The following is a 25,444-nucleotide window of genomic DNA, read 5'->3' on the forward strand; positions in this document are numbered from 1 at the left end:
GGTTAATTTTTCTCCCAGACTTTTCTGAAATCTACAATGTTTTACCTGGGTAACTGTGCACTGGGGGAAAGGAAATAATCACAATTTTCAGGGATTACTGAACACTTGCTCTGAACTGACACTAATTCCAAGATATGAAAAATGTCACTCTGGGGGCTGACGTGGTGTAACCGGCTAAGCTGCTGCCTGCGACGCTGGCATCCCATGCGAGCACCAGCTCAAGTCCCAGCTGCTCTACATTCAATCCAGCTCCCAGCTAATGAGCCTGGGAAAGCAGCAGAATATGGTCCAAGTGCTTGGGCCCCTGCCCCCAACATGGGACACTTGGATGAAGTTCTAGGCTCCTGGTTTAAACGTGGAGCAGTCCTGTCCATTGAGGCCAGTGAACCAGTGGGTGGAAGCTCTCTCCTTCTCTCTTTAACTCTGCCTTTCAAATAAAATAAATAAATCTTTTTTAAAAACTGAAAAATATCACACTCATCTAGCAGGCAGAATGGGAGATTGTGGTGGTCAAGTGATCAAGGCAGTTATAGTTCAAGTCTATCTTACAGGAGGTCTGAGGGCTATTTCCTGTGGCCTTGGCCTAATTCCAGAATGGCTATTTGGGATCATTCCAGAATTGGAATGCTGGCAGAATCTCCTTCTTTCTCTCTTCCTGTTCTTACCCTACACATACACCCAATAAATAATAAAAGAACAGTAGCTTATTGGATATTCTCCCTCCCCCTTTAACCAGCTTTTGATAAAACTAATAAAGAACAATGACAACAAACAACAAAAAAGCATGTACCTAGAGAGAAACACAGAGCAAGGGGCATGAACCTTACTAGTCCACTAAGCAACAATCTTGATTGACAAAGGTCTAAATGGCAATTTTGTGTTATAAAATATTTCTTTACAGAGTCCCTGAAGAAGGTACTCCTCCTCTACTAAAATGTATAACACTACAAAAATAGTGAATGGAAACTCTGTTATATGTGTCAGTTGGCCACACAGCCTTTGATACTTCTGCCAAGTACCCTCTCTATAAATCCAGGCAGACCCTACCACAGCTTTGACCAGTGCCACAAGGTTGAATGATTCAGCAGTTTAGCAACCCAGACTTGAAGAGACAAGTAGTTTCCACCTTCTCTGTCTTGGGAAACTCTCTCTTGAGGTTCTGAAAGCTCTTTAAAGCACTCTGGTCACCCTGCTTGGGGTCACATGGAGAGACCTGAGCCATCTGTGTTAAGGTACTAAGCGTGTGAATAATGTGTTCTTGGAACCTCTAGTCCAGCCCCACTACCAGCTGAACACAAATCAGTAACTCCAGTCAACTCCAAAGGGGACAGAAGAATTGCCTAGCCACCCCAGCATGAATTCCTGATCCACGGATCTTGTGCATAATAGAACAATTAGTGTGTTAAGCTTCAAAATTGGGAGCAATTCACTACACAGCAACAGAAATTCAAAACCCCAATTCAATGAACCCAAAGAAAACTCAAGGTATCTTTTCCCTATTGTAGTATTACCAAGCTATGTGACTATAATAGGGAAAATTAAAAAACTGCTACTGCAGTCCCCAGAATCCCAGGACAAGTGATTTTGATGAGGTATCACTTTGACAGTTGTGTTCCTTTTTACAGCACAGATGGCCCAAAGATAGAGAGATTACCTAGGTGGACCTATTCTAATAACAGATATTCCTTTAAAAATTGTTCTTCTGGCTGGTGGCAGAGGTCAATGATCAGAGATATGAGGACTGGATATACCTTCATCCCTTTAAATGTAGGGGCCACGTACAAGGACTGGAGAAATCTCTAGAAACCCAGAGTGAATCTAAGCCAACAATCATGAGAAAAGGGCGGCTTCAGTCCTACAACTGCAGAGATCTGAATTCCACCAACAATCCAAAGGAATTTAGAAGTGGGCTCTTCCCAGAGCCAACAGATCAGAGCTTTATACTCAGTCAGGCCAATACTATGACTTCAGCCTGTGATACATAAGCAGAAGACCCAGCTATACCACATTCAGATTCCTGACTCATGGACCCGGTAAGATAATAAACCTATGTCATTTTAAGCTTCTAAATTTGTGATAATTTGTTACAAAGCAATCCAATACTAATATATTCACTGTGGCCAGAACATTTTCCACTATTTCGTTTTACTCTTTAATAAAATATTGAGAAGGGGTCTGTGTTGTAGAGCAGTGGGTTAAGCCACCACCTGCAATGCAGCATCCTAGCTGCTCAACTTCTGATCCAGCTCTCTGCCAATGCACCTGGGTAAATGATGAACAATGGCTCAAATACTTGGGGCCCTACTACTCATGTGGGAGACCTGGATGGAGTTCCAGGCTCCTGGTTCAGCCTGGTCTGGCTCTGGCTGTTTGAGGAGTGAACAAACAAACGGTTCAAAGGTTCTCTCTCTAACTCATTCTCTCTCTCTCTCTCTCTCTCTCTCTCTCTCTCTGCTTTCCAAATAAATAAAATAAACTTAAAAATGATGAGACTATATTAGACAATCTATTAGGTTCCCTATCAGGCATGCTATCTTATGATTTCAGGATGCTATGTTGTTTAGTGTTTTCAGACTTCAGATTCCTAAGTTAAAGCATGGTGCAGGACCAGTCAGAAGCCAGTCTCATTTAATTTTCTAAATTTCTAGTTCTCCATTCACTGGGAGAATGTTCTATTATGCACATCTTTTCCTACTCATCACTCTATCACTACCCTTTACACAACACCTGGTACTTAGGGGTCTTCACTAAACATTTATTGAATGAAGGGATGACTAAACGAATGAATGAATACATGAAGATTCAGTATAAATGCTAATGTTATTCCCTTTGACAAGAAAAGGGAATAAAGACCATGTAGGATAGCAGCAGAAGTATTATTCATAATCCTAGAAAATCATCAATTGTTGTAAGCCTTAGTTTTCTCACCTTAAATGAGGAGACTAATCATGGCTCTAGCCTTCTCAAAGTTATCATAAGGTTCAGATAAGTATATCGTGCAAAACTTTTTTTTTCAATTTTAAAATAACCTATATTTATCCATTTGTATTTGTCTTAGTAATAGTTTACTTTTTAAGGTTAGTAATGTCCCTAAGGCAAATGGGGTAAATTTATACCCTAATTATAACAGAAATGGAGCATCTTCCTGCTGCGGCTCTGGCAACTGCTGGTTAGCAGTCACACCACCTCCCAGCAGGGGCGGTACCTGCAGGGATGCAAAGCCATTAGCATCTGCTTAAGCAGAAGGTGTTAGAATCTCAAAGACTAGCAGGAGGATGAGGATCTCTCTTGACAAGAAGATAAATCACAATATGTAATATCATACCAAATAATCTGAGCCATTGCCTCTGATTCTGGTGTAAATCATTCTTTTTCAAGGCTGTGTTCTGAGGAACCCAAGTTCTTAAAAACAAAACAGAACAGAACAAAACAAAAACAACTTCAAGAAAAAGGGTCCTGGGGCTGGCAGTAGTGACACAGTGTGTTAAGCTACCACCTGTGATGCCAGCATCCCCTAAAAGCCTCAGTTTGAATCTTGGCTGCTTCACTTCAGATACAGATTCATGCTAATGTGCCTGAAAAAAAAAAAAAAAAAAAAAAAAGACAGTGGACAATGGCCCAAGTACTTGGGACCCTGCCACCTATGTGGGAGCCCTAGGTGGATTTCCAGGCTCCTGGCTTCCGCCAGGCCCAGCACCAGCTGTGGCAGATATTTGGGGAGTGAATCAACAGAGAGAGGATCTCTCTCTCTCTGTCTCTCTCTCTCTCTTTCAATCTGTCCTCTCTCTCTCTTTGTATCTCTGCCTTTCAAATAAATATGTAAATAAATGAATCTTAAAAGACCAGGGTGCTTTTGCCAAATAGTTTGAAAAACTTAGACAAACTTGTTGCCTTCTCTACTGATTTTTTTTTAGATAAAAATTTTCTAAATTTATTCAACCACAGACATCACTTTCCCTGACCCCACCCATCCTTTATGAAGTCTTGCAGGATTCAGTAAGGGGAACTCATTTTGCTCAGTTTCTAGCAGGTGCATGTCACTGAGAAGAGTCTCCTAATCTAAGTGTAGCCTGGGTCCTCAGGCCACCAATATGAGTATCACCTAGGATATACCAAGCCCAGACCTCTTGAAAACTTTGGCCTGAGATTTAGCCATCTGTATTCACAAAGCCCTCCAGTGATTTTACTCCACTGTGAAAGCCACTACTCTAATTCAGGGAAAGAATACAAAATTCTTTTACATGCAGAAGAGAGATACACTGCTTCCCTAGTTCTTTCAAATGGATCCCCAAGAACATTTACTAAACCACAACACTCTTTCTATCCCCAACTTCTAAATAACAGTATACAAACTCCACAGCTAAGTAGACAAACCCTCCAGAGTTTCATCCCACCACAGGGGTCTAACTAACTTGAGGACAGTTATGCTAAATATTAATATTTACTGACCACTTATTATATGCTAAGAACTCCATGTATACATCTTAGGTAATCCTCATCATGACCCTGTGGAGAAGGTACTAATATTATCCTCATTTTACAGATAAGGTCAATTAGGGTCAGAAGACACTGAACACACAGCTCACTGGGATCTCTCATCAGATTGTCTGCCTCCAAAGCGCATATAAGTTAATTAATCTTAATTTATGCACTCCCTCTGATTTCTGATTTCCCTTTTCTGTATGAAATTCATATCACCCTCAATTCTGCATCAGCATATGCTGTTTTCTTGAATGGAAAACCTTCTTCCTCACTGCAAGTTCAAAGCATAATTATCTCTTAGCTCCTATCTCAAAAGGATCCCTCATTGCAGTTGAGCAAATGCTGTATCATTCTGTGCCAGCCTCCCTCCTTGTCATGGGGGATACATTGGTTAGTGAGAAAAACAGGGTCTCCCTCATCACAGAACTTGTATACTGGTAGGAGAAGTCTGGGATTAATGGCACAATAACAAATACAGGAAGTGTTGGAAAAAACGATGTCAAAGATACCGTAAAGACATATAGTGAGATGCTGCAACCTGATCCATGTATCAGTTCGACATTCTTTCAGAAACCAAGGTCTAATCTTAAATCTAAGGCATGAATAGAGCAATCCAGGCAAAGAGGGAAGGGAGCTCTCAGCCTTCACAACAGGAGTCCTTTTATCCCTCTTCTCTTCTCTTGCAGCATTCATCTTTACGTCTATTCAAACTCCATTTAATGCAGGAAACATAAAAGAATCTGCTGCACAATGATGTTGTAGGGGACTAAATGAGCTAATATATGCACAGCATTTAAAACTACGTCTGGCACATAATAAATGGTTAAAATGTGTCAACTATTATTATCTTTTTTTTCCTTGATGTATGACCTTGAGGAGGTTGTGCCACTGATAGCAGCAAGTTATTGGGTAGAACAGCCTCTGTCTCAGGTGAAACCAGCTCTCATAATTGACCTCCTTGTGAATGACTGCCAGAAAAATGACTCTCTCCCTTCCTTCTCTTAAATAGGGTGTGTGTGATTTCACAGCGCATTGAATACTCTTGGTGTTTGGTCCTGTGCTTTCAAGTCTCACATGCTTCTGTTCTCAAACTTCTTTATGTCTGTTGCACTTACTGTCATTATATTATCAGATTAAATGTTAAATAAACCAGTGAAATTTGAGATTTTTCCTGTGGAAACTGTCGCTCCCCGTCTTCGTGGAGGAACGACACAGGACCCTGCACTGTTCTTTTGTCTGCTCGGCCCTCCCCGGGTTTGCTGCTGGTTCTTCCCGGGTTGGCTACTGTCCCTTCCACCTCCGTGGAAGGGCGGTTCCCCCTAGCCACTTTCCCCACTTCCGCAGGAGAGTGGCACACCGCCGGCCGGCTCTCTCGGGGGCTGCACAGGTGTTCCTCTTAGATGTTCCTGGTGCATGTTGTCTCTCTCCTCCTTTATAGTCCTCTTCCACCAATCCCAACTCTGCTACCCACACGCCGAGTACGCTGCTCTCCTCCAGTCAGGAGCAGCTCCTGCAGCTTGTCAAGTTGGTGAGAGGCAGCTGGGTAGAAGCTGTTGCCTCCTCTCGCAGCACCATATTGTGGGAGAGCAGATGCATAGAATAAGTCTTAATTCCAGTAACTTAGTCTAGTCCGAGTTGCTCCTCACAGAAACTAATTTGAATTTTGGGGGAAAATTCTATACAGGCCAGTTGCTGACAAAAATAGCTACAGATTGGGCCGGCGCTGTGGCTCACTAGGCTAATCCTCTACCTAGCGGCGCCGGCACACCGGGTTCTAGTCCTGGTCGGGGCGCCGGATTCTGTCCCGGTTGCCCCTCTTCCAGGCCAGCTCTCTGCTATGGCCCGGGAGTGCAGTGGAGGATGGCCCAAGTGCTTGGGCCCTGCACCCCATAGAAGACCAGGAGAAGCACCTGGCTCCTGCCTTCGGATCAGCGCGGTGCGCCGGCTGCAGCTTGCCAGCCGTGGTGGCCATTGGAGGGTGAACCAATGGCAAAGGAAGACCTGTCTCTCTGTCTGTCTCACTATCTGCTCTGCCTATCAAAAAAAAAAAAAAAAAAAAAAAAAGCTACAGATTTAAATAAAGGGGAAGCTATTGAAAAATATTGGGAGTTGGGAGTTTATTAAAATCTAGAAATATTTATGTTGGTTCTTTTTTTTTTTTTTTTTTTTTTTTTTTTTTTTTTTTTTTTTTTTTTTTTTTTTGACAGGCAGAGTGGACAGTGAGAGAGAGAGACAGAGAGAGAAAGGTCTTCCTTTGCCGTTGGTTCACCCTCCAATGGCCGCCGCTGCAGCCGGCGCACCGCGCTGATCCTGGCAGGAGCCAGGAGCCAGGTGCTTTTCCTGGTCTCCCATGGGGTGCAGGGCCCAAGCACCTGGGCCATCCTCCACTGCACTCCCTGGCCATAGCAGAGAGCTGGCCTGGAAGAGGGGCAACCGGGATATGTTGGTTCTTAAGAGGCTCTACTGTTGTGTCACTTTGAATGAATTAAAGTTAGAAATGATATGTTATGAAGGCTGGCACTATGGCATAGCAGGTAAAGCCACGGCCTGCAGTGCCAGCATTTCATATGGGTGCCAGTTCGAGTCCCAGCTGCTCCACTTCCTATCCAGCTCTCTACTGTAGCTTGGGAAAGCAGTAAAAAATGGCCCAAGTCTTGGGCCCCTATACCTGTGTGAGAGACCCAGAAGCTCCTAGCTCCTGGCTTCAGACCGGCACAGCTCCGGCTGTTGCGGCCATCTGGGGAATGAATCAGCTGATGGAAGCCCCTGTGCCCCACACCACCTCTGCCTCTCTGTATCTGCCTTTCAAATAAATAAAATAAATCTTAAAAAAAAGAAAGAATATATTATGGAACAAGGACATAAGCCTCAGCCATTTTAGGTTCTTGTTACTCCTGCCTTCTTTCAAGAGACCAGTTCAGTCTCATACCCTGTATTCTCCCCGTCCCTCCCACCCCGACTCCCCCATTTTGGCACCAGGTTTGGAAGTCATTGGGCCAAACTTGAAGAACCAGTATAGAGAAGTTCACCTCTACCTACTGGCTCCCATCCCCAGTCCAGCCCACTTAAGACAAAAAAAGGCCCAGCCTGCTGGGGTCTAGGCCCTCTGCCACGTGCGTGGTCTATGTACACGCAGGCAATTGGTTGACCTCTGTGAGTTTATTTTCTCTGAATAAATTCAGTCTGGCTGAGAGTTTGTATTCTGTCTCCTCTCTGTTCTGTGCCCTGTGTGAGGAGGGGAGTGGAGGACTCAGTAAGAGCTGATTGCCCACCCTTCCTCCAAACTTTCTTCTCCTTTCTGAACTCCTTCCACTTTTTACTGTCTCTACCCACCCCTTACCTTCCCTTTCCTACAATCTCCTTTTTCCCTTTTGAACCAGACGGGCCCTGAGAGACACCTCTCCAGAACACTTTCTCACTCCCGCTTGTACTTCGCCTTTGCCAGATCGCATCCCTAATGCCCACATGGGACCTAATTCTCAACCCATCGGATTAGTGAGAGAGGTCTCTGTCACCTCCTGCGTGCTGGGGTGAGGCTTGTGACCAGTTCATCCCCCCCATAGGGCCTGGGGTGCTCGGTCAGTGTTCCTCGCTCTGGGGAACTGCTTCTCTGCCACAGCTTAGAACTAGGACACTAGTCTAAGCGTGGGGCTTCTTGCTCTCTCCTCTTAGAGGACTCACAACTCAGATTTTTGGTTGAGGTGATTCTTTACCTGGGGGATGCCCTGTGAAAGGACCCTCTTCCCTCAGACTGTATTTTGCTTAATCCATGGGTTCCAAATTTTAACTTCCCTCTGGCCTACCTCTTAATTCTTGTGCAAGCTGGGCCTGAGGGGTGAGGGAAAGTGAGAGTGATTAATTCATCTCTGCATTAAAATTTGGCCTCAATATAAATTGGGCAATGATTCTAATTTGGCATTTTCATTTCAGAATTATCTAAGATTTTAATAGCCTCACACAGAGAAATGGCAAATGGTCCGAGGTCCCCTGTTCCAAGCCCTTTTCATGCTTCCGGATCAACTTCCCTCACTCCAAGTCCTCATGGAGGAAGAAGGCCTAGGGCCTCCCCTTAAATCTTCTACCTGCCCACCTCTGCCTTATCCCTCTCCACTGAGAAGCCTGCATCTCAGGAACACACAGCCCTCCACTCACTCCACTTCCCCCCTCTCTCTAGAGCTCCTGTTCCCTCTCACCTTGGCAACTCTCCTCATTCCAAGCCCTTGGGCAGGAGAAAGGCTTGGAGTCTCCTCTTGAACCCTAGACTTTCCCTTCTTTCACTCTTGCTCTTTCTTCAGGGTTGCTGCCCCCTCAGGAACATGACCTCTACTCATCCTGCCCCCACACCCTGTCCCAACTTCCAGGAGCCCCTCTCACATCTTCCTGCCCACCTTACCAAGGCCCCTGTGGTGCTCCGCACCCCCCCCCCCCCCAACAAGCAGCTCCAGAAAGGACTCTGCCTGCTGGTCAAAGGCAATGAAGTCTGACTTCAACCCTCCCCACCCCCACCCCGCCCCCTCCCTGGGGCGAGCTCAGCCCCTCCTCTCCCTTTACCCACCATTCTGTCTTCCTTAAAATAGTGTCTTCTTTAACTACCTCCTCTTCTTACAGGAACACTAAAATCCTAAAACTTAACCCAGTGGAGCCACATCTCACAGGAAGGCAAAACATCTGTTCCAGCCATCTCCATTAACACATTTGGCAGGGGTAGCAAAGAAAAACTCCAGAACAGTGGTAAGTCCAGAGCAACTTCGCTCCAAAAATGCTATATGCCTAGCCTCCTTCTGTCTTTTCTCCTGCCTTGCCTAGTGGCAGCCAAAATAGCTTTGCTAATAAATGAAACTGTTCTGAGGTTCTCTCTCTTGTAATGTGTTATATGTGTATACAGATTGTATGTCTACATGGGAAATTTATTAACAGTTCTGTTTTAATTGGCTTACACTTGTGTTAGATATTCAAGAAATATTTCCAAATACAGGCACTCCTAAAATTTATAGAAGGCATTGGATGCCGGCGCCGCGGCTCACTAGGCTAATCCTCTGCCTTGCGGCGCCAGCACACCGGGTTCTAGTCCCGGTCGGGGTGCCGGATTCTGTCCCGGTTGCCCCTCTTCCAGGCCAGCTCTCTGCTGTGGCCAGGGAGTGCAGTGGAGGATGGCCCAAGTGCTTGGGCCCTGCACCCCATGGGAGACCAGGAGAAGTACCTGGCTCCTGCCATCGGATCAGCATGGTGTGCCGGCCGCAGCTAGCCGGCCGCGGCGGCCATTGGAGGGTGAACCAACGGCAAAAGGAAGACCTTTCTCTCTGTCTCTCTCTCTCTCACTGTCCACTCTACCTGTCAAAAAAAAAAAAAAATAGATAAGTAAACCTTTTTAAAAAAGATTTTCACATTATATCCAAAGGCTGACCAAGGAATGTGCCTTTATATGCTTTGTGTTAAAATCAAATGACTCATACATGTGCAGCATGTGTACATGGTATTATTTTCTACTTTAACTTTCCAAAAAAAAAAAAAAAAAACTATTTATTGGTCTCCAGTGTTGTCTGATGAGGGGTAAAAAAGGGAAAGATGTTCTGTTTATGCCTTTCCTTGGCTAGGTACTAGTTTCTCTCCATTATTCTACTAGGAAACAGAAACTTGGACACTCTAATACTGTGCCACTGTTACACAGACAGTAAATATGTTCACCTACCTTGGCTTGTGTGACCAAAATCTGAAAGCCCTAATATTTTAAGTTCGATTGCTTCTCCACCATATAATTAAAAGTTTTAGGCTCATTTTTTGTCATATACAACTGAAGCATCTGCAGAAACTGTACTGGCATCAAATATTTCAGGTCTTCATCTCATGTACTCTTGAATATATTTGTATCATCTCAGTGCATGTATTTCTAGGTAATGAAAAGTTGTCACAAATATCAAATATATTAACTAGGCTGTAAGTCTGTGCAGTAGCTACTCTTATTATCCTGACCAAACAGATGTGGAAACAGAGGGCTAAGGTAGGCTTAGAGACTTTTGGAGTCACACAAGTAATAAGGGTCAGAGCCAGGACTATCATCAGATAAAGAAAAAATGACGTGAGTTCCATAAATCATAATAAGCCATATCCCTGTGTTTCACTGTAGGAGTCTATGGAGGTAAAAATCTACATGTAAATAAGTATTGGGTTCAAAGAGAAAAATCAAAGCCAATGTAGATACTGATGGTCATCAGAATAGAGACAAGGATTATCCTGGCAGGCAGAATCTTTCTGTAGACACCAATTAAACACTATGTGGAAAAGAAAATACATTAAAAGCTGACATGAGTTCGAATGCCATGGCCCCAAGATTGAAGCCTGAAGTTGATGCCTCCAAGAAATTTTCATCTCAACAATGCATAATTACATTGTACTTGGCTACAGCCTGGACTACTAGGTCAAGGCCATGTGAATCTGAGAAGTAAAAACAAACCAAAGAACAAAGAGTCATTGGAAAATGCAAATAATTATGCTGCTGTCCACAAGTCAAGCTTCCTCAGATCTGCTTTGCTCCACAACACTATAATCTCTAAAATGTGTGCTATCAGCATGTAGAGAAGAAATATTTAATCATACTGATGCTAAGCACCTAATTGACTTTGGGAATTTTACTTCACTTCATTGAATTTAATTGTAAGAAGTGGCTTTTTTGTGTGTTTTTCCTTTTTCTTCAGTATGGAACAGGCCCCAAAGTAAGAGACTTTGCATGATATATGAGGGTACTTCAATAAGTTCATGTAAAACTAGAATTAATACATCAATTCATTTTGGTGAAAAAAATCTCATAATCCGCACCTTTTTCATGCTATGCATTTTCCATGAAGATTCTGAAGACCCCTTTTAAATTCAGGATTTGGATACACATCTGTGGAAGACTACCTCCATCTGCAGTTTTCATTTTAACAACAGCTTGGATTGTCAGTCTGAAGACCCAAATTTTAGTTACAATCTGTTCAAGAATTCCCTGAGTGGCATTGGATAAGTCATTTAACTCTCTTTGATCTCAGTTTTTTTTAATTTGTGAATGAGGAAGACAATCTAAACATATTCAACAAACTTGGAAAATTCATAGATTATCTATATGATAATGAGATGCAATTTTCAGGAGTTTATGGCAACATGCCTTTGAGGCACATTCTGATCAGGAAATCACATGTTTGTACATTCATTGAACCACGTGTTTTGAATGGCTACTGAGTACCATGTCCTGTGCTAGAAAGTTGTGAGAAATAAAGTGGTAAATAACATGGGGAAAAATGCAGATGTGGAGCTGACAGATTCAGGGGAAGGAGACATTCATTAGTAAATAGAAAAAGAGATCACGGTCAACTGGGACGTAGGATTCAACCCAACGAGCACAATGCAGCCTCTCGAGAGAGGAACCACGTTGCTGAGAAGAAAATTTGCTCCAAGATCTAAGGATAAGTGGAAACTACTGCAGCAAAGGGAAGAAAGCATTCCTGGTGAAAGGCGGCAGGTGTGAAGCCTGCGCAGTGGGAGAGAGCAGGGAACATTTTGTGAACTGAAAGAAAATTGTCAGGGATGCTAACAGAGAGGCAGGGAAGCTATGAAGCATGATGTCAGAGCCAGGCGATGGCTAGGTCAGAGTGGATCTGAGGTCACCTTCACATCCTGTGTTTTCTCCTAAAAGTAGTGAAGACCCCCCCAAAGGTTTTAAACAGAGAAGACAAGATTGAACTGGCATCTTAAGTAATAATTCTGACTGCCTCATGGAACACAAATTGGAAAGTGATCAGAGTAAATTCTGAGAAGCTTAGTTAAAAGGCCATTGTAATTTCAGGCAAAAGAAGATCTTAGTTTGAACTATAGACTACTCATTAAAATTGACTAATTAGCATCATCTGAAGGCAATAATGCTCAAAGATTCAATTACTGACCTTCTACCAATATTTTTTATTTGAACTATTATTCTCCCATTGTCTGTGAGTGTTATTTCTCCTAGAGTTGTGAATGACCCCAGAGACAATTAAGCCCCATTGTTTTCAAATTGTTTTAGCAAAAAAAAAAAATTATTCTTTTCCCCAAAATGAGCTTTAATTCAGGATTCCCCTGAAGAAAATAGCTAAAAAGCTGCCATAGTTAAAGGTGAGGTACAATTGTCTCTACTCAACCTGTACCCACCAGCAATTCATGAAGCTTGTCTCCAGTGCTCTCTAGAAAGTCTGCTATGGACTGATCAGAGACTTAGTCCAGCCCACACAGGGCAGAAAGAGTATTTGAACTCAAGCCCCCTGCTTCACCAAACAGCATCCTTTTCAGCACACCCCGAGGCTAGCTAATGATGTTGTCGGGCAAAGGTAATGTTGCTTTTATCTTTAAATGCCTTCCAGGAACTGGCACAGTGCTAGGAAACCAGGTAGTCAGTAAACAGTCATGGTATGATGCAGAAGTGAGCTGAATTCAGTATTGCCCAACATGATTTTGTGTTTTTTAACTTCCTCTCCCCCTCCCTTCTTTCCTGTCCTTTTCCTTTCTTCTCTACCCTATTTTCCTCTTCCTCTCCTCTCCTTGCTGGCTCCCTCTTTCCTCCTCTGCCTTCCTTCCTCTCCTTTTTGCAATAAGAAGCAGTTTCTATCACAATGCAGTTTTTATACCTTGGACTATCTTGCCTCAGGGACAGGTAGAACAGGATAACAGACAAGGATTATACCTAGGTTTCACTTGTGCCTCCTACCTGCTGCACAATCTTCAGCAATTTAACAACTCTGTTCCTTAACTTCCCCATTCATAAAGAGGAGTTAGTGCTATATGATAGGATTGTTATGATAGCTAAGTGAGGTAAAAGTGCACAGAATGGTGCCTAGTGCAGAATGAATACTTTAAAATTGTTAACTATTAAATATTGCCCTGACCCTAAACTCAGTCCCATTCCCTTTTCTATGAGTGTGGCTTTCAAGTGTACCTGGCTTGCACAGTCCTTTTTGACACAGCACTAAGACTTCACAAGTTTACATACTATGGTTGGTGAAACCAACAGTGACCCTCTGAGGTAGGCAGGAAATAATTGTTATATCCATCTTACAGATGAGAAAACCAAGGCTTAAAATGTCTCAGTGTCCAGTAAGAGCAGGACCCAAACTCAGAGTCCATCTTCTGTCTTTCCCCCATTTATAACTGTATAACATTGAGATCTGCTGATGAGGAGACACAGGAGCCTTCCTATGGATTCCATTGACATATTCAATTGCATAATTCTGTGGTCTGAAACTCGGATTAGCCCTCCTAAATGCTAACAGAAGACCACCACAGTGTCCCAAGGACCTCAGAGAGAACTTAACATATTACTGGCTACCAATAACTATTTCTTTGGGTGTTGAATTCCTCATTAGCAAGTGTATTCAGAAATGATGTTGCTGCCCTCCTCTCTACAAGCCCCAGCCTTGAAGTGAGATGGATTTAATTTATTCCCTGATGCTTCCAGAGCCTGGCAAATGGGCAGCTCTTAGAAAAGATTTATGCAGTTGACCTGTATGGGACTTCACCTCTTCTCAGTACTTATAGGTAATGTGTTGCTAGGTTCTATGCTTGGGATCCAGAGTCGATTCAGAGCTAGGAATAAGGGCCTGAATCTCAACATACAAAAATAAGGCCTATGAACTCCAATCTTGGCTCACCATTCCCAACTTTGATGTTCTAACACTACTTTTGGCATCACTACTACTCAAACTAAGATTCTCCAACCATAGGACAGCCCTCCCTTTACTGCCTCATCCTACTTGGACAATATAGGCTCTTATTGCTCTTATATAGGTCTTGATCTCAAATCTATCAATCGTGGTCAAGATAATTCTAACCCTGCTGCCTACTTGCCATGTGATTTTGGATAAATAACATGTCTGCCTCATAAGTCCATTCATCTATAAAATAAACTTAGCAGAGAGATCTCACAAGGGTTACATGAAAAAATATGTCATCAACACTCAGTCTCACAGGTAATTACTGTGTACTTGGAAATTTATATGACAGATATTGGTGCCTGAAAAAATAAGAAGAAAAGTATGTTTATAATGTCTTCTATGTGTCAGTCACTCTTCCAAGTACTTTATAATGGGCTAAGACACTTTGTCTTCAAAACAACCCTATGATATAGGCACTATTATTAGCCCTATTTTTACAGCATTTTTTACAATTTTATTTAAGTTACACAAGTTTCATGTATTTCATATATACAGATTTATGAACATGGTGACACTTCCCCCTCTACCCTCCCTTCCACCCATGCTCCAGCCCTTCCCCCTTTTCCCTCTCACATTCCCACTCTTAATTGTTACAAAGATCTATTTTCAGTTTACTTAATGATCATATGGTTAACCCAATACCAAGTAAAATGTTCAACAAATAATATGAAGACAAGAAAAAAACAAACAAAATAAAACCCACTGTTCCTCAACAGAAGAGACAAGCACCCTAAATAATCAACAAATTTCAAAATGTCTTTTCACCCAATACATTACATTTCAGATACTCTATCAGTTACCTCGAATCAGGGAAGACATGTGATATCTGTCTTTTTGGGACTGGCTTATTTCACCAAGTATAATGGTTTCCAATTGCATCCATCTTGTTACAAAAGACAAGATTTCATTTTTTTTACATATGAGTAGTACTCCATAGTGTATATATACCATAATTTCTTATCCAGTCAACAATTGATGGGTATCTGGGTTGATTCCATATCTTAGCTTTTGTGAATTGTGCTACAATGAACATGTAGGTACAGATAACTTTCATATACTGATTCTCTGGGTTTGCATAGATTCCCAAGACTGAGATGGCTAGATCATATGGTAGGTCTATATTCAGATTTCTGAAATATCTCCATACTGTATTAGCCCTATTTTAAGGATGGGGAAACAGAGGCTCAGAGATGCCAGAAATTTTTCGTAAAATTACAATGTGAGCAGGTTACAAAGCTGGGATTTGAACCTAGGAACTTTGATCCCAGAATATGTCTGGATACATAGCCATCTCTATCACCTGTTATAATAACTACTCAAAAAGTAGTAATTGGGATGGGCATAATGGCACGGTATATTAAGCCTACCCTGGGGATACTTGCATTCCATATCTGAGTGCCAGTTCAAGTCCCACTACTTCATGCTTCAGATCCAGCCTCCTGCTAATGTACTTGGGAGGCAGTGAATATTGGCCCAAGTACTCCTGGCTTCTGCCTGGCACAGCCCTAGGTACTGCAGCATTTGAGCAGTGAATCAATGGATAGAAGATGTCTTTCATGTACTTTCATGCTCTGTCACTCTCTCATTTTGCCTTTCAAATAAATAAAATTTTTAAACATTTTTACTTATTTATTTGAGAGGTAGAGTTTCAGATGGTGAGAGGTAGAAACAGAGAGGTCTTCCATCTGCTGGTTCACTCCCCAAATGGCCACAATGGTAGGAGATGAGCCAATCTGAATCCAGGAGCCAGGAGCTTCTTCTAGGTTTCCTATGTGGGTGCAGGGTCCCAAGGACTTGGGCCATCTTCTGCTTTCCCAGGCCATAGCAGAGAGCTGGATGGGAAGAGGAGCAGCCAGGACTTGAATTGGCGCCCATATGGGATGCTGGCACTGCAGGCAGAGTCTTTAGCCCACTATGCCACAGTACTGGCTTATGTTTAAAACAGTTATCATTGCCTTATAATTATAATTGTTACTGTCTTATTTCTTTTCAAAATTTATTTATTTGAAAGGCAGAGTTACAGAGAGAGAGAGAGAGAGAGAGAGAAGAAATCTTCCATCTAAGAGTTTACCCCCCAAATGGCTGCAATGGCTGGGGTTGGGCCAGGTTGAAGCCAGGAGCCTGGAAATCCTTCTGGGTCTCCCAGAGAGGTGACAGGGTCCAAGCACTTGGGCCATCTTCACTTCCTTTCCCAGGCACTTTATCAGGAAGCTATATCAGAAGTAGAACAACCAGGACTCACACAGGCACTTATACAGATGCTGGCATTGTCGGCAGCAGCTTAACCCACTGTGCTACAATGCTGGCCCCTGTGTTAATCTTATTTTATATATATTCTGACTGGCTCTAATTATACTAAATTTTTCCTATCATACCTAATCTCAAAAAAGAAAGAAAGAAAGAAAAATATTTCCTGTCCCCACAATGAAATCTCCCAATATTCCTACCCTTGAATATGGGCTCAGCTTTTGAACAACAGACCTGACAAGAATGATGCTGTCTGATTTCCAAGGCTAAGTTGTAAGAACATTTCCAGCATCTTTTTGTTCTTAGGATGCTGCATCTCTGAGCCCAGCTGGCAGGCTGCAAGGAGCCCAGGCCACATGGGGATGGCATGTGTAAGCACTCTGTTGACAGCATCAGCCAAGCTCCCAGCTGACAGCCAGCATCAACTGCCAGGTCTGGAAGTAAGCTCTTCTGGAGGCTTGGGCCCAGGCAAAGGCCTCAGGTGACGCAAGCCCTAGCCAAATTGAGAGACCGCCAATCCTGCCAAGTCAACCTACAGAATCATGAGAGATGGTAATATTGTACTGCTTTGAGATAATAAGTTTTGGGTGAATTGTTTTGCATCAATAGATGACCAACACTTTTTGCCTTAGAGCCCAATATTAAGTAGCTAGCGAGCCTTAAAATCAAGTTCAGGTGTTTATAGTGGATCTCTCACTAACTCTTGCAGGTAAACCTCTTTATGACATAAAAATAAATTAGTATTTATTGATCTTGGGTGCATTATAAAACTCTTCATGTCTCAATTCCTTTACCAGCTAAACAAGAATAGTAAAAGTACCTAGGTTGTGAGGACATGGTAAGGAGGAAATTAGTTAATTCACACAAAATGCTTAGAACAGTGCCTGACCTTTAGAGTACAAATGTGGAGCAACAGTTATCTCCCTCTCTCACTCACTCTCCTTGCCTTTTACCTGAGTCAGGCACTCTACTAGGCTCTTTAAGTTTTAAAATCACAACCTTTATTCTTAACCTGAAGGTAAGTATTGTTACGTTATGTTGGAAATGCGGTGCAAGGACTCACAGAAAATGAGGCCAATAAGCGATGGAGTCAGGATTACAATCAGTTCCTGCATAGCCAGTACCCCATGTCTCCTCATTCCCTCCCCTACTCTGCCTCAACAGGGGCACCTCTTTGCGAAACAAGTTAAACTCTCTGTGGTGCCTGTCACAGGAACTGCACCTGCTCAGTATACACATCTCCCATGGAGTTCAGCAAGCAGACAAATTGAAGCCAAGCAATCAGTTCATTTGCAAATATCAACCTGCTCAGCTAGAGGTGGCCCAGGGTTCCCAGTGTTAGCACCTCTGTCTGACACTGCTCTGCAGCAGAGAGGTGCCCTGCAGGTGTGAGAAATGTTCATTAAAGCCTTAGAATCAGATGTCAGGAAGCAGCCCACAGCCACACCAAAGAAGGTCAGCTTTCCTCGGGGGCTTCAGAGCCTACTTCCTGCATCCTCCTCCTCCTCCCCAGCCAGTGTCTAGCAGTCGGTACTCCTTAAATGAATCTAATCGAGTGACTTTCCAATAGTGGACCTCCAGACACCTCTCCAGATGAGAACAATATTATGAGTAGGACAAATTTTCTCATTTAGGAGGACAGCGAACAATACAGGGAGAGTTCTTTTTTGAAAGTCTCAGTGGTGGACGTATCCAGCTATCTACACAAGAAGAGCAGACTCATTCGTAGAGGAGGACACCTGTGCTCAGAAGAGTAAATGGATGTGTCTGCGTCGCCCAGCTCACCAATGGTAGATACCACCTCAAATCTAGGTCTCCTGATTCTACCCTGTGTTCTTCCCCATACCGGCTTCCACTCTCTTTCTTTACAATTCCTTCTCAAGCTGGTCTAGTTACCTTCTATATAGACTGCCTGTGATACTCTGTGCTCTGAGATACGCACCTCTAATAAATGTGCCTTCCAGTTACAATGGCCTTTGGACCACTGGACCCCACACTCCATTTTCTGTGATGCTATCTATAAAACAGACAAGTGGATCTGTCTGAAGTCTTGCAGTGGTTAACTGTTCCCACCAGATTTATATCCAGCTTGGTCAGTGCTTCACCTCCTGATCTGATCATGCCACCTCTAAGGGTGTAACGTACTGAATAATATACCCCGGTCTTCCCCTGCCCAAAATTAAGATGTTGAATTCCTAAACTCCAGTACCTCAGAACAAGATTGTCTCTGGAAATAAGGGCTGCCAATGTGTGATTAAATTAAAATAATCCACATGAAAAGGAGGTTAGGACACAGGCACACACAGGGATGACCACGTGATGACACTGGGAAAAGCTGACCCTCAGCAAGCCACAGACAGATCTTAGGAGAAACTGACCCTGTCTAGACTTCAATCTTGGATTTCTGGCCACCACAGTTGTGGAAAAAAATAAATTTATGTTGTTTAAGCCACTGAGACCATAGTACTTTATTATGGTGGCCCTCACAAAAGAACACATATTGCGAATTTTTCCTTGTTGTCAACACAAGCCTTCCCACTTACTGTCAAAGACATCTTTCACAGCATTCTTAACTGTGTGTATAAATCTCCCATAGGGCCTGACACCAGTCACATGACAGGTGCCTGATGCATCAAAAACAGAAGCTACATCAGAGCCTCACTCACAGTGGCAGTTTTCTGCATGTGACAAGAAAGTCATTTTGTGACTGGATACTGGATACCTAGTTCCTGGGTTAGCAGCATTGCCACAGTAAGCAAGGGCAGAAGAATTTCTATTTGATTCATGAAACAATTACCACAACCAAGGTGCGAAGCTGTGGGCTCAGCATTGAAGGGAATGCAGAAAAGGCAGGTGAGCACAGAACAGGGTGAGGCTTCATAATGAAAAAGGGGGAAGAAAGTATGCTAAACGGTTCTAGATAAATGGGGGCTGAGAACAAGAAGCCCTTTGTATTGGCTGCTGCAATCAGAAAGACTTCATGTAGCATTAATTCCACATCAGGGAAAATGAGTAAAGGGTATGTGGTGGGAGTGGTTAAGTTGAAGGGACTGGTTAGAAAAGTACAGTTGCGGGGCCGGCGCTATGGCATTAACAGGTAAAGCCACCACCTGCAGTGCCGGCATCCTATATGGGTGCCGGTTCAAGTTCCAGCAGCTCCACTTCTGATCCAGCTCTCTGCTGTGGGAAGGCAATAGAAGATGGCCCAAATCCTCGGGCCCCTGCACCCTCCTAAAGACCTAGAAAAAGCTCCTGGCTTCTGGCTTTGGATCAGCACAGCTCCAGCTGTTCCATGTTGCAGCCATCTGGGGAATGAACCAGTGGACTGGAGACCTCAATCTCTTTCTCTCTCTTCTCTCTCTCTCTCTCCCTCCCTCTCTCTCTGCCTGTCTGTAACTCTGCCCTTCAAATTAATAGATAAATCTTAAAAAAAAAGAAGAGTGAAGTTTATTTTAAATCTTGAGTTCGGCAGAACTGATGGTTAAGAGGAGGAGGGAGCCTTACAGATTTAGGCAACACTGCTTCATCCTCTCTCAGGGTTGCTAAACCTCAGCACCATTGACTTTTGGTGACCAAATTCTTTGATGTGGAAACTGCCCCATGCATCCATGCAATATCTTTCAGTTCCCTGTTGTGACAATCACACATGTCTTCCAACAAATCCAATGTCCCCTGAGACAATGTCAATCCACTTACAGTATAACTTTGGACCCATTACTTGAAAATCCTGAACTTCAGTTTTCTGGTCTGTACATGCACAACGGCACATACATGTATGTGGCTGACACAGACCCTGCAATGTAAGTGTCACATGGCTGCATCTTTTTAAGAATAAATTTTTCATTTCTTCCAATGAAACTGAAGACAGAACTCCCAAGTACAGAACAAAGGAAAGCAGAGCTGTGCTGGCTGAAGCAGGGTGGAGAGGGCTGAGATCTGCCTTCTTGATGTCTTGTAGAAACCCTGAAGACTCTGCCTCCAAAAACTCTCAGCTGAACATCAGAAGTCTCCTGGGAGAATGGAGTTGGAAAGACTTGGATTGGAGTCTGGGTTTCTCCCTGTGAGCCCTTAAGAGGGTAGTAAATGTGAATTTTGTACAGGCAGGGGCCCGTCAAGTTCATCCCTGTTCTCCACCATCTCTCAGAGCAAGTGGCTTATCTAGAACAGACCTGAGACCAGGTGGGGCAAGTTAGGCAAGGAGGCATTAAGGAGGCTTTCACTTTGGGTGAGGACTATGTACTCAAGGATGCAGATGTGGGAATGCCTCTTTAAATTACGCATTGTAGGTGCCTCATTCATTTCACACTATTCCAGGTCCTGATCCAAGGCCCTCAGTAAAAAAGTTAATTGATTAGTCCTTTAACCCAGTTTCTTCACCACAAAGACGGAAATGCCAAAAAATGTTTTGCCAAATAATTTTCAACAGAAATAATACATTCTAAGCAACCAGAATAATACCACATAGTGTGTTAGGGCATTTGTTCCTTTACTCAGAGAAAACACGGAGGCTGAAAGCTCATGAAGTCATTGCTCTGTGTCCACAGGAGATAGGTTCCAAAGACCCCCCCAAGAATACCAAAATCCATGGATGTTCAAGTCCCTTACCCAACATGATGTAATATTTGCATATAACCTACATATAATCTTCCTGCACACTTGAAATCAACTCTAAATTACTTGTAATACTTAATATAATGTAAATGCTATGTAAATAACTTTTATACTGCATTTTTAAGGTATAATGAATAGAAAAATGTCTGCATATATTCAGTGCAGACACACTTTTTTTTTTCAAATACTCTAAATTTACAATTGGTTGAATTTGTTAATGCAGAACTTGTAAGTATGGCAGGCAACTGTATAATCAGGAAACAATGCAAAAATCCAATGTGGCCTGAAGCAGTAGGTGAATGCAAAGCTAGAAATGATCCAGAAAGTGGTTGGTCTGGACCATGCAAGGTCTTGCTAAACACTCCCCCATGCACCATCTACATCGCACGTCCCTCTGCCGCAAGCCAGTGTAAGCTAAAGCCAGGTAGGTGCCTGCGGGGGTGGAGGAGGCGAAGGATGTGGCAGCACTGACCTCTCTCTGGGCAGCTGGTGGTTGGGATTATGGCGGCAGCGGACACTGAGACCAAAGAGCTTGCGGGCAGTACGCTGGATCTTCTGCCTCTGAGCCTCGGTGGCACTCTGCAGGAGCTTGTAGCGGTTCTGCAGGTCCCAGTCATTGCCCCAGTGCTGATGGATGCTCCCAATGGTCAGGAAGTGGTTGTTGGGGAGACGCTTCATAAATGATTTAAACTCATCTAGCAAGAGACAAAAGCCAAGAGAGAAGGGCTAGGCAGGACAATTCACAGTGAAGTCTCCTCTAACACTTAGTCTCACCTGTTAAAAATGCAGGGAAACCAAAGAAAGCCAGGGCATCCATGGCACATACATCAGTAGATCATTGCACTAGACTGCCCTGCTCCTACCAGGCAGGGAAAAATCACTGTGCATTTTTTAAAAATTTAATTTATGTGACACAGAGAGATTTTCACATATGCTGCTTCTCTTCCCAAATGCCTACAAAGGCTAGGGACAGGCCAGGGCTGAAGTCAGGAATCAGGAGCTCAATCCACATCTTCCACATGGGTGACAAGCATCCAACAACTTGAGCTCTCACCTGATGCCTCCCAGGGGACACATTAGCAAGAAGCTAAAGCAGGACCAGAATTTGAACGTAGGCACTCAGATATGGGAAGGAAGGCATCCTAACCACATCTTAACTGTTGGGCCAAACACCTGTCCCACCCATGCTTTTTAATAGAGTGACTCTGCACAGTGCATCCTTGCTTAAGAAAGCACCTCTCCAACTTCTGTCCTTTGAATACCAACTTTATATTAAGAGTAACTTGCATTTACTTAATATTTTCTTTGAATCAAATAACTACTTTTTGGAAAACCCTATTCTATTTAATTCTACATAGAAAATTACTCTTGCATGCCTTCAGTAGAATGGTAGCTGCAAAAATAAATATGATGAAAACAATGTTAATAAATTCGAATCAGAAACTGTTGCCTGCTAAGTGATCAAACCCCCATGCCTGCTTTCACTTTGAAATATAGGAAATTAACAACTGTTAGAGAGGTGTTAAAGGCATATTAGCACCGAACTGAAACTTTCTCTTTGATGTAATCCGCAGGTCTGACAGAACTGAAATGAATCAACCTCCCCACTCAGTGATTTAAGTGGTACTTGAAGTTGTATGTGTGCACCACCTAACATCATCACACATTTTGGAAAACTCTAAGAGATGAGGACAAACGCCTGGGGCTCCTGGATGCAGGTTTCAGTCTCCATTTGTGATGCTGCATTTCAGGCTATTAGCATGTACAACAGCCTTAGAAACTCTCCCGTTCAGATTTCTCATTCTAGATGTAGGAGAGGGAAGCTGCAGCTCAGAGTAGGGAAATGATTTTCTGAAGGTAAACTAGCCAATGACTGACTGGAGTCTGTTCTGAAACCTGAGCTGTTATTTCCCAATCTAATACTCTACACCATTCCCATGCCCCCATTCTCCACCAACTACTGGGAAAGTTGAAGAAGGGCTTGGTCATTTTCCAGTAAAATAGGCCACTGGATAGATTTTTTTAAAAATATGTGTATATAGAGGTTGGTGTTTTGGCATAGGCAGTAAAGCCGCACCTGCAATGCTGGCATCCCATACGGCTGCTGGTTCCAGTCCTGACTGCTCCACTTCTAATCCAGCTCCCTGCTAATGAACTGAGAAGCAGAGGCGAATGCAGCAGAGGATGGCCGAAGTGCTTGGGCCCCTATATTCACATAGGAGACCTGGAAGAAGCTCCTGGTTCCTGACTTCAGCCTGGCCCAGCCCTGGTCATTGTGGATATTCGGAACACGATCAAGCATATAGAAGATTTCTCTCTCTCTCTCTCACTCTCTCTCTCTCTGTGTCTCTAATTCTGCCTTTTAAACAAAGAAATCTTTAAAAATATGTATTTATAGCTTAAACCTTTTACTTTGCATTATAGAACCTACAAGGGAATTTCTGGTATATTGTGCATTCATTTTATTTAAAAAAACACTTCCAGGGGCCAGCACTGTGGCATAGTGGGCTAAGCCTCTGCCTGCAATGCTGGCATCCCATATGAGTGCTGGTTCTAGTCCCAGGCGCTCCTCTTCTGATCTAGCTCTCTGCTGTGGCCTGGGAAAGCAGTAGAAGATGGTCCAAGTCCTTGGGCCCCTGCACCCATGTGGGAGACCTGGAAGAAGGTCCTGGCTCTTGGCTTCGGATAGGCCCAGCTCCGGCCATTGTGGCCATTTGGGGAGTGAACCAATGCACTGAAGACCTTTCTCTCTGTCTCTCGATCTCTCTCTGTCTGTAGCTCTACCTGTCAAGTAAATAAATAAAATCTTCTTTTTAAATAAAAAAAAAAAATACTTTCAGAGCTCTTGATCAGTGCCAGGTGGTTCAAACCACCTAAAACATAAAACTGATTTTTACAGTAAATCTTTGAGGCGGGTACATTTAGTGTTCCCATTTGGTAGAAGCTAAGGCAAAGTTAGCTCACTTGGTCCAAATCAGAGTGAGTAGATGGCAAAATTATGGTTCTAGTATGGTCAAAACACTTTATTCTTATTTAATAATTATACTTCTATTCAACACATGCTGAAGGCAATCCTGAGGCTCAGTGAATTGGGGGAAAATCATAAAAATTGCCAAAAGCATGAGTCTCTGACTCCCAGAAGACTTCAGCCTCCATATTACAGAAAATCAAATCACTTCTGGACCACTAAACAGATGCAGGATACTGATTTTCTTAAGGCCTCAGTTTCCCCATGTGACAAAGACGTGTAATTGTACCTAATCCAAATTTTTAGAAAGTGACATAGGATGATACCTGCCCAAACAGTTCCTGACACCTGGACAGTACTGGGTGGATAGTAGCAAAGGATTGACAGGATAACACAGGATGCTGCACTGATTGATTTATTCAGTGAGCTAGGCGAAAGCAGAAGACCCATCAGAATGACCTGGCACTGTTTGGCCTGACTGATTTTCACAGCATGAATCGTTGCAGTTCATCTTACAGAGGGCTCTATCAATCTCAAAGGGAATAGCAGTCCTTCCAATCAACCTGAATTTCAGTCTCATATGAAAACAGAACTTAAAAGTTGAATGTTTTATTTTCTTTACTAAAAGTAGAAGAGCTCCCCGCTGCAAAGAAAGGGCATAGACCTCCATTTGTGAATGGAAACTAGGTTCTCTTTCTACACCAACACTCCGGAGCTGTCAGAGAATCAATTTTTTTTTTTTTTTTTTTTTTTTGCTTTGGGCTGGTCATTAATCCATCCAGATCACCCTGATCTTTAAGATTAAATAAGGGCTCCAAATGAAGAGACAAACTCCCCCATCCCCGTCCCCACTACCACAAACACATACACACAGAAGCCACAGATACACTGATAGATGGATTTGCCTGAATGGGTAAAGCCACTCCAAGTGGATAAACACAGAATACCTAGAAGGATTGTATGCCTTGTGGGGAAACTGTGACATAAATCATTTCTTGGCTTACTCAGATTATTCTGCAGCTTCTTGGCTTTCTGTTTCCTGGTGCACCTATTCAAAGTGGTGCCTTTTCTTTGAGAATTAGGAGGGTATGCTAAAGATCCCTACTCCTTGTGCACACAGCTTGCTTCCCCTTTGCTTTGTAGCATCCACTAGAATCACTTTTGAAAAACATTCCATTAAATTCTTCTTTTGTTGGAGGCTAAGTAATTATCATAATGTGTTTCCATCACAAATGTTTTTATTTCACGAATTCCCAGAATTTTAAACGAACTAATGAATGCAGGTTCATAAGGCATCACAGCTTCCTTTGAGCTGCATGACCCTATAAGAGCAGAATCCTTGATGCATCCTGGGCTCTCAAAGCTGGCTGGGGACTCAGAGTTCATGGAAACCAGTCATTTGAAAATGCTGCTCCGCAGA

At 43.1% G+C, this 25,444-nt stretch overlaps 1 protein-coding gene across 1 annotated transcript in view; it reads right to left on the reverse strand.

Annotated features, from left to right (window-relative positions):
• Positions 1-25,444, reverse strand: part of BRINP1 (BMP/retinoic acid inducible neural specific 1) — a 209,740-nt gene that overhangs the window by 12,851 nt on the left and 171,445 nt on the right. Inside the window, exon 7 of the mRNA XM_002720507.4 lies at positions 21,529-21,751. Coding sequence (XP_002720553.1) covers positions 21,529-21,751 — 223 coding nt within the window. The remainder of the gene's footprint in view (positions 1-21,528; positions 21,752-25,444) is intronic.

This window comes from Oryctolagus cuniculus, chromosome 1, assembly GCF_964237555.1.
Source record: "Oryctolagus cuniculus chromosome 1, mOryCun1.1, whole genome shotgun sequence".
NCBI classification, from domain to species: domain Eukaryota; kingdom Metazoa; phylum Chordata; class Mammalia; order Lagomorpha; family Leporidae; genus Oryctolagus; species Oryctolagus cuniculus.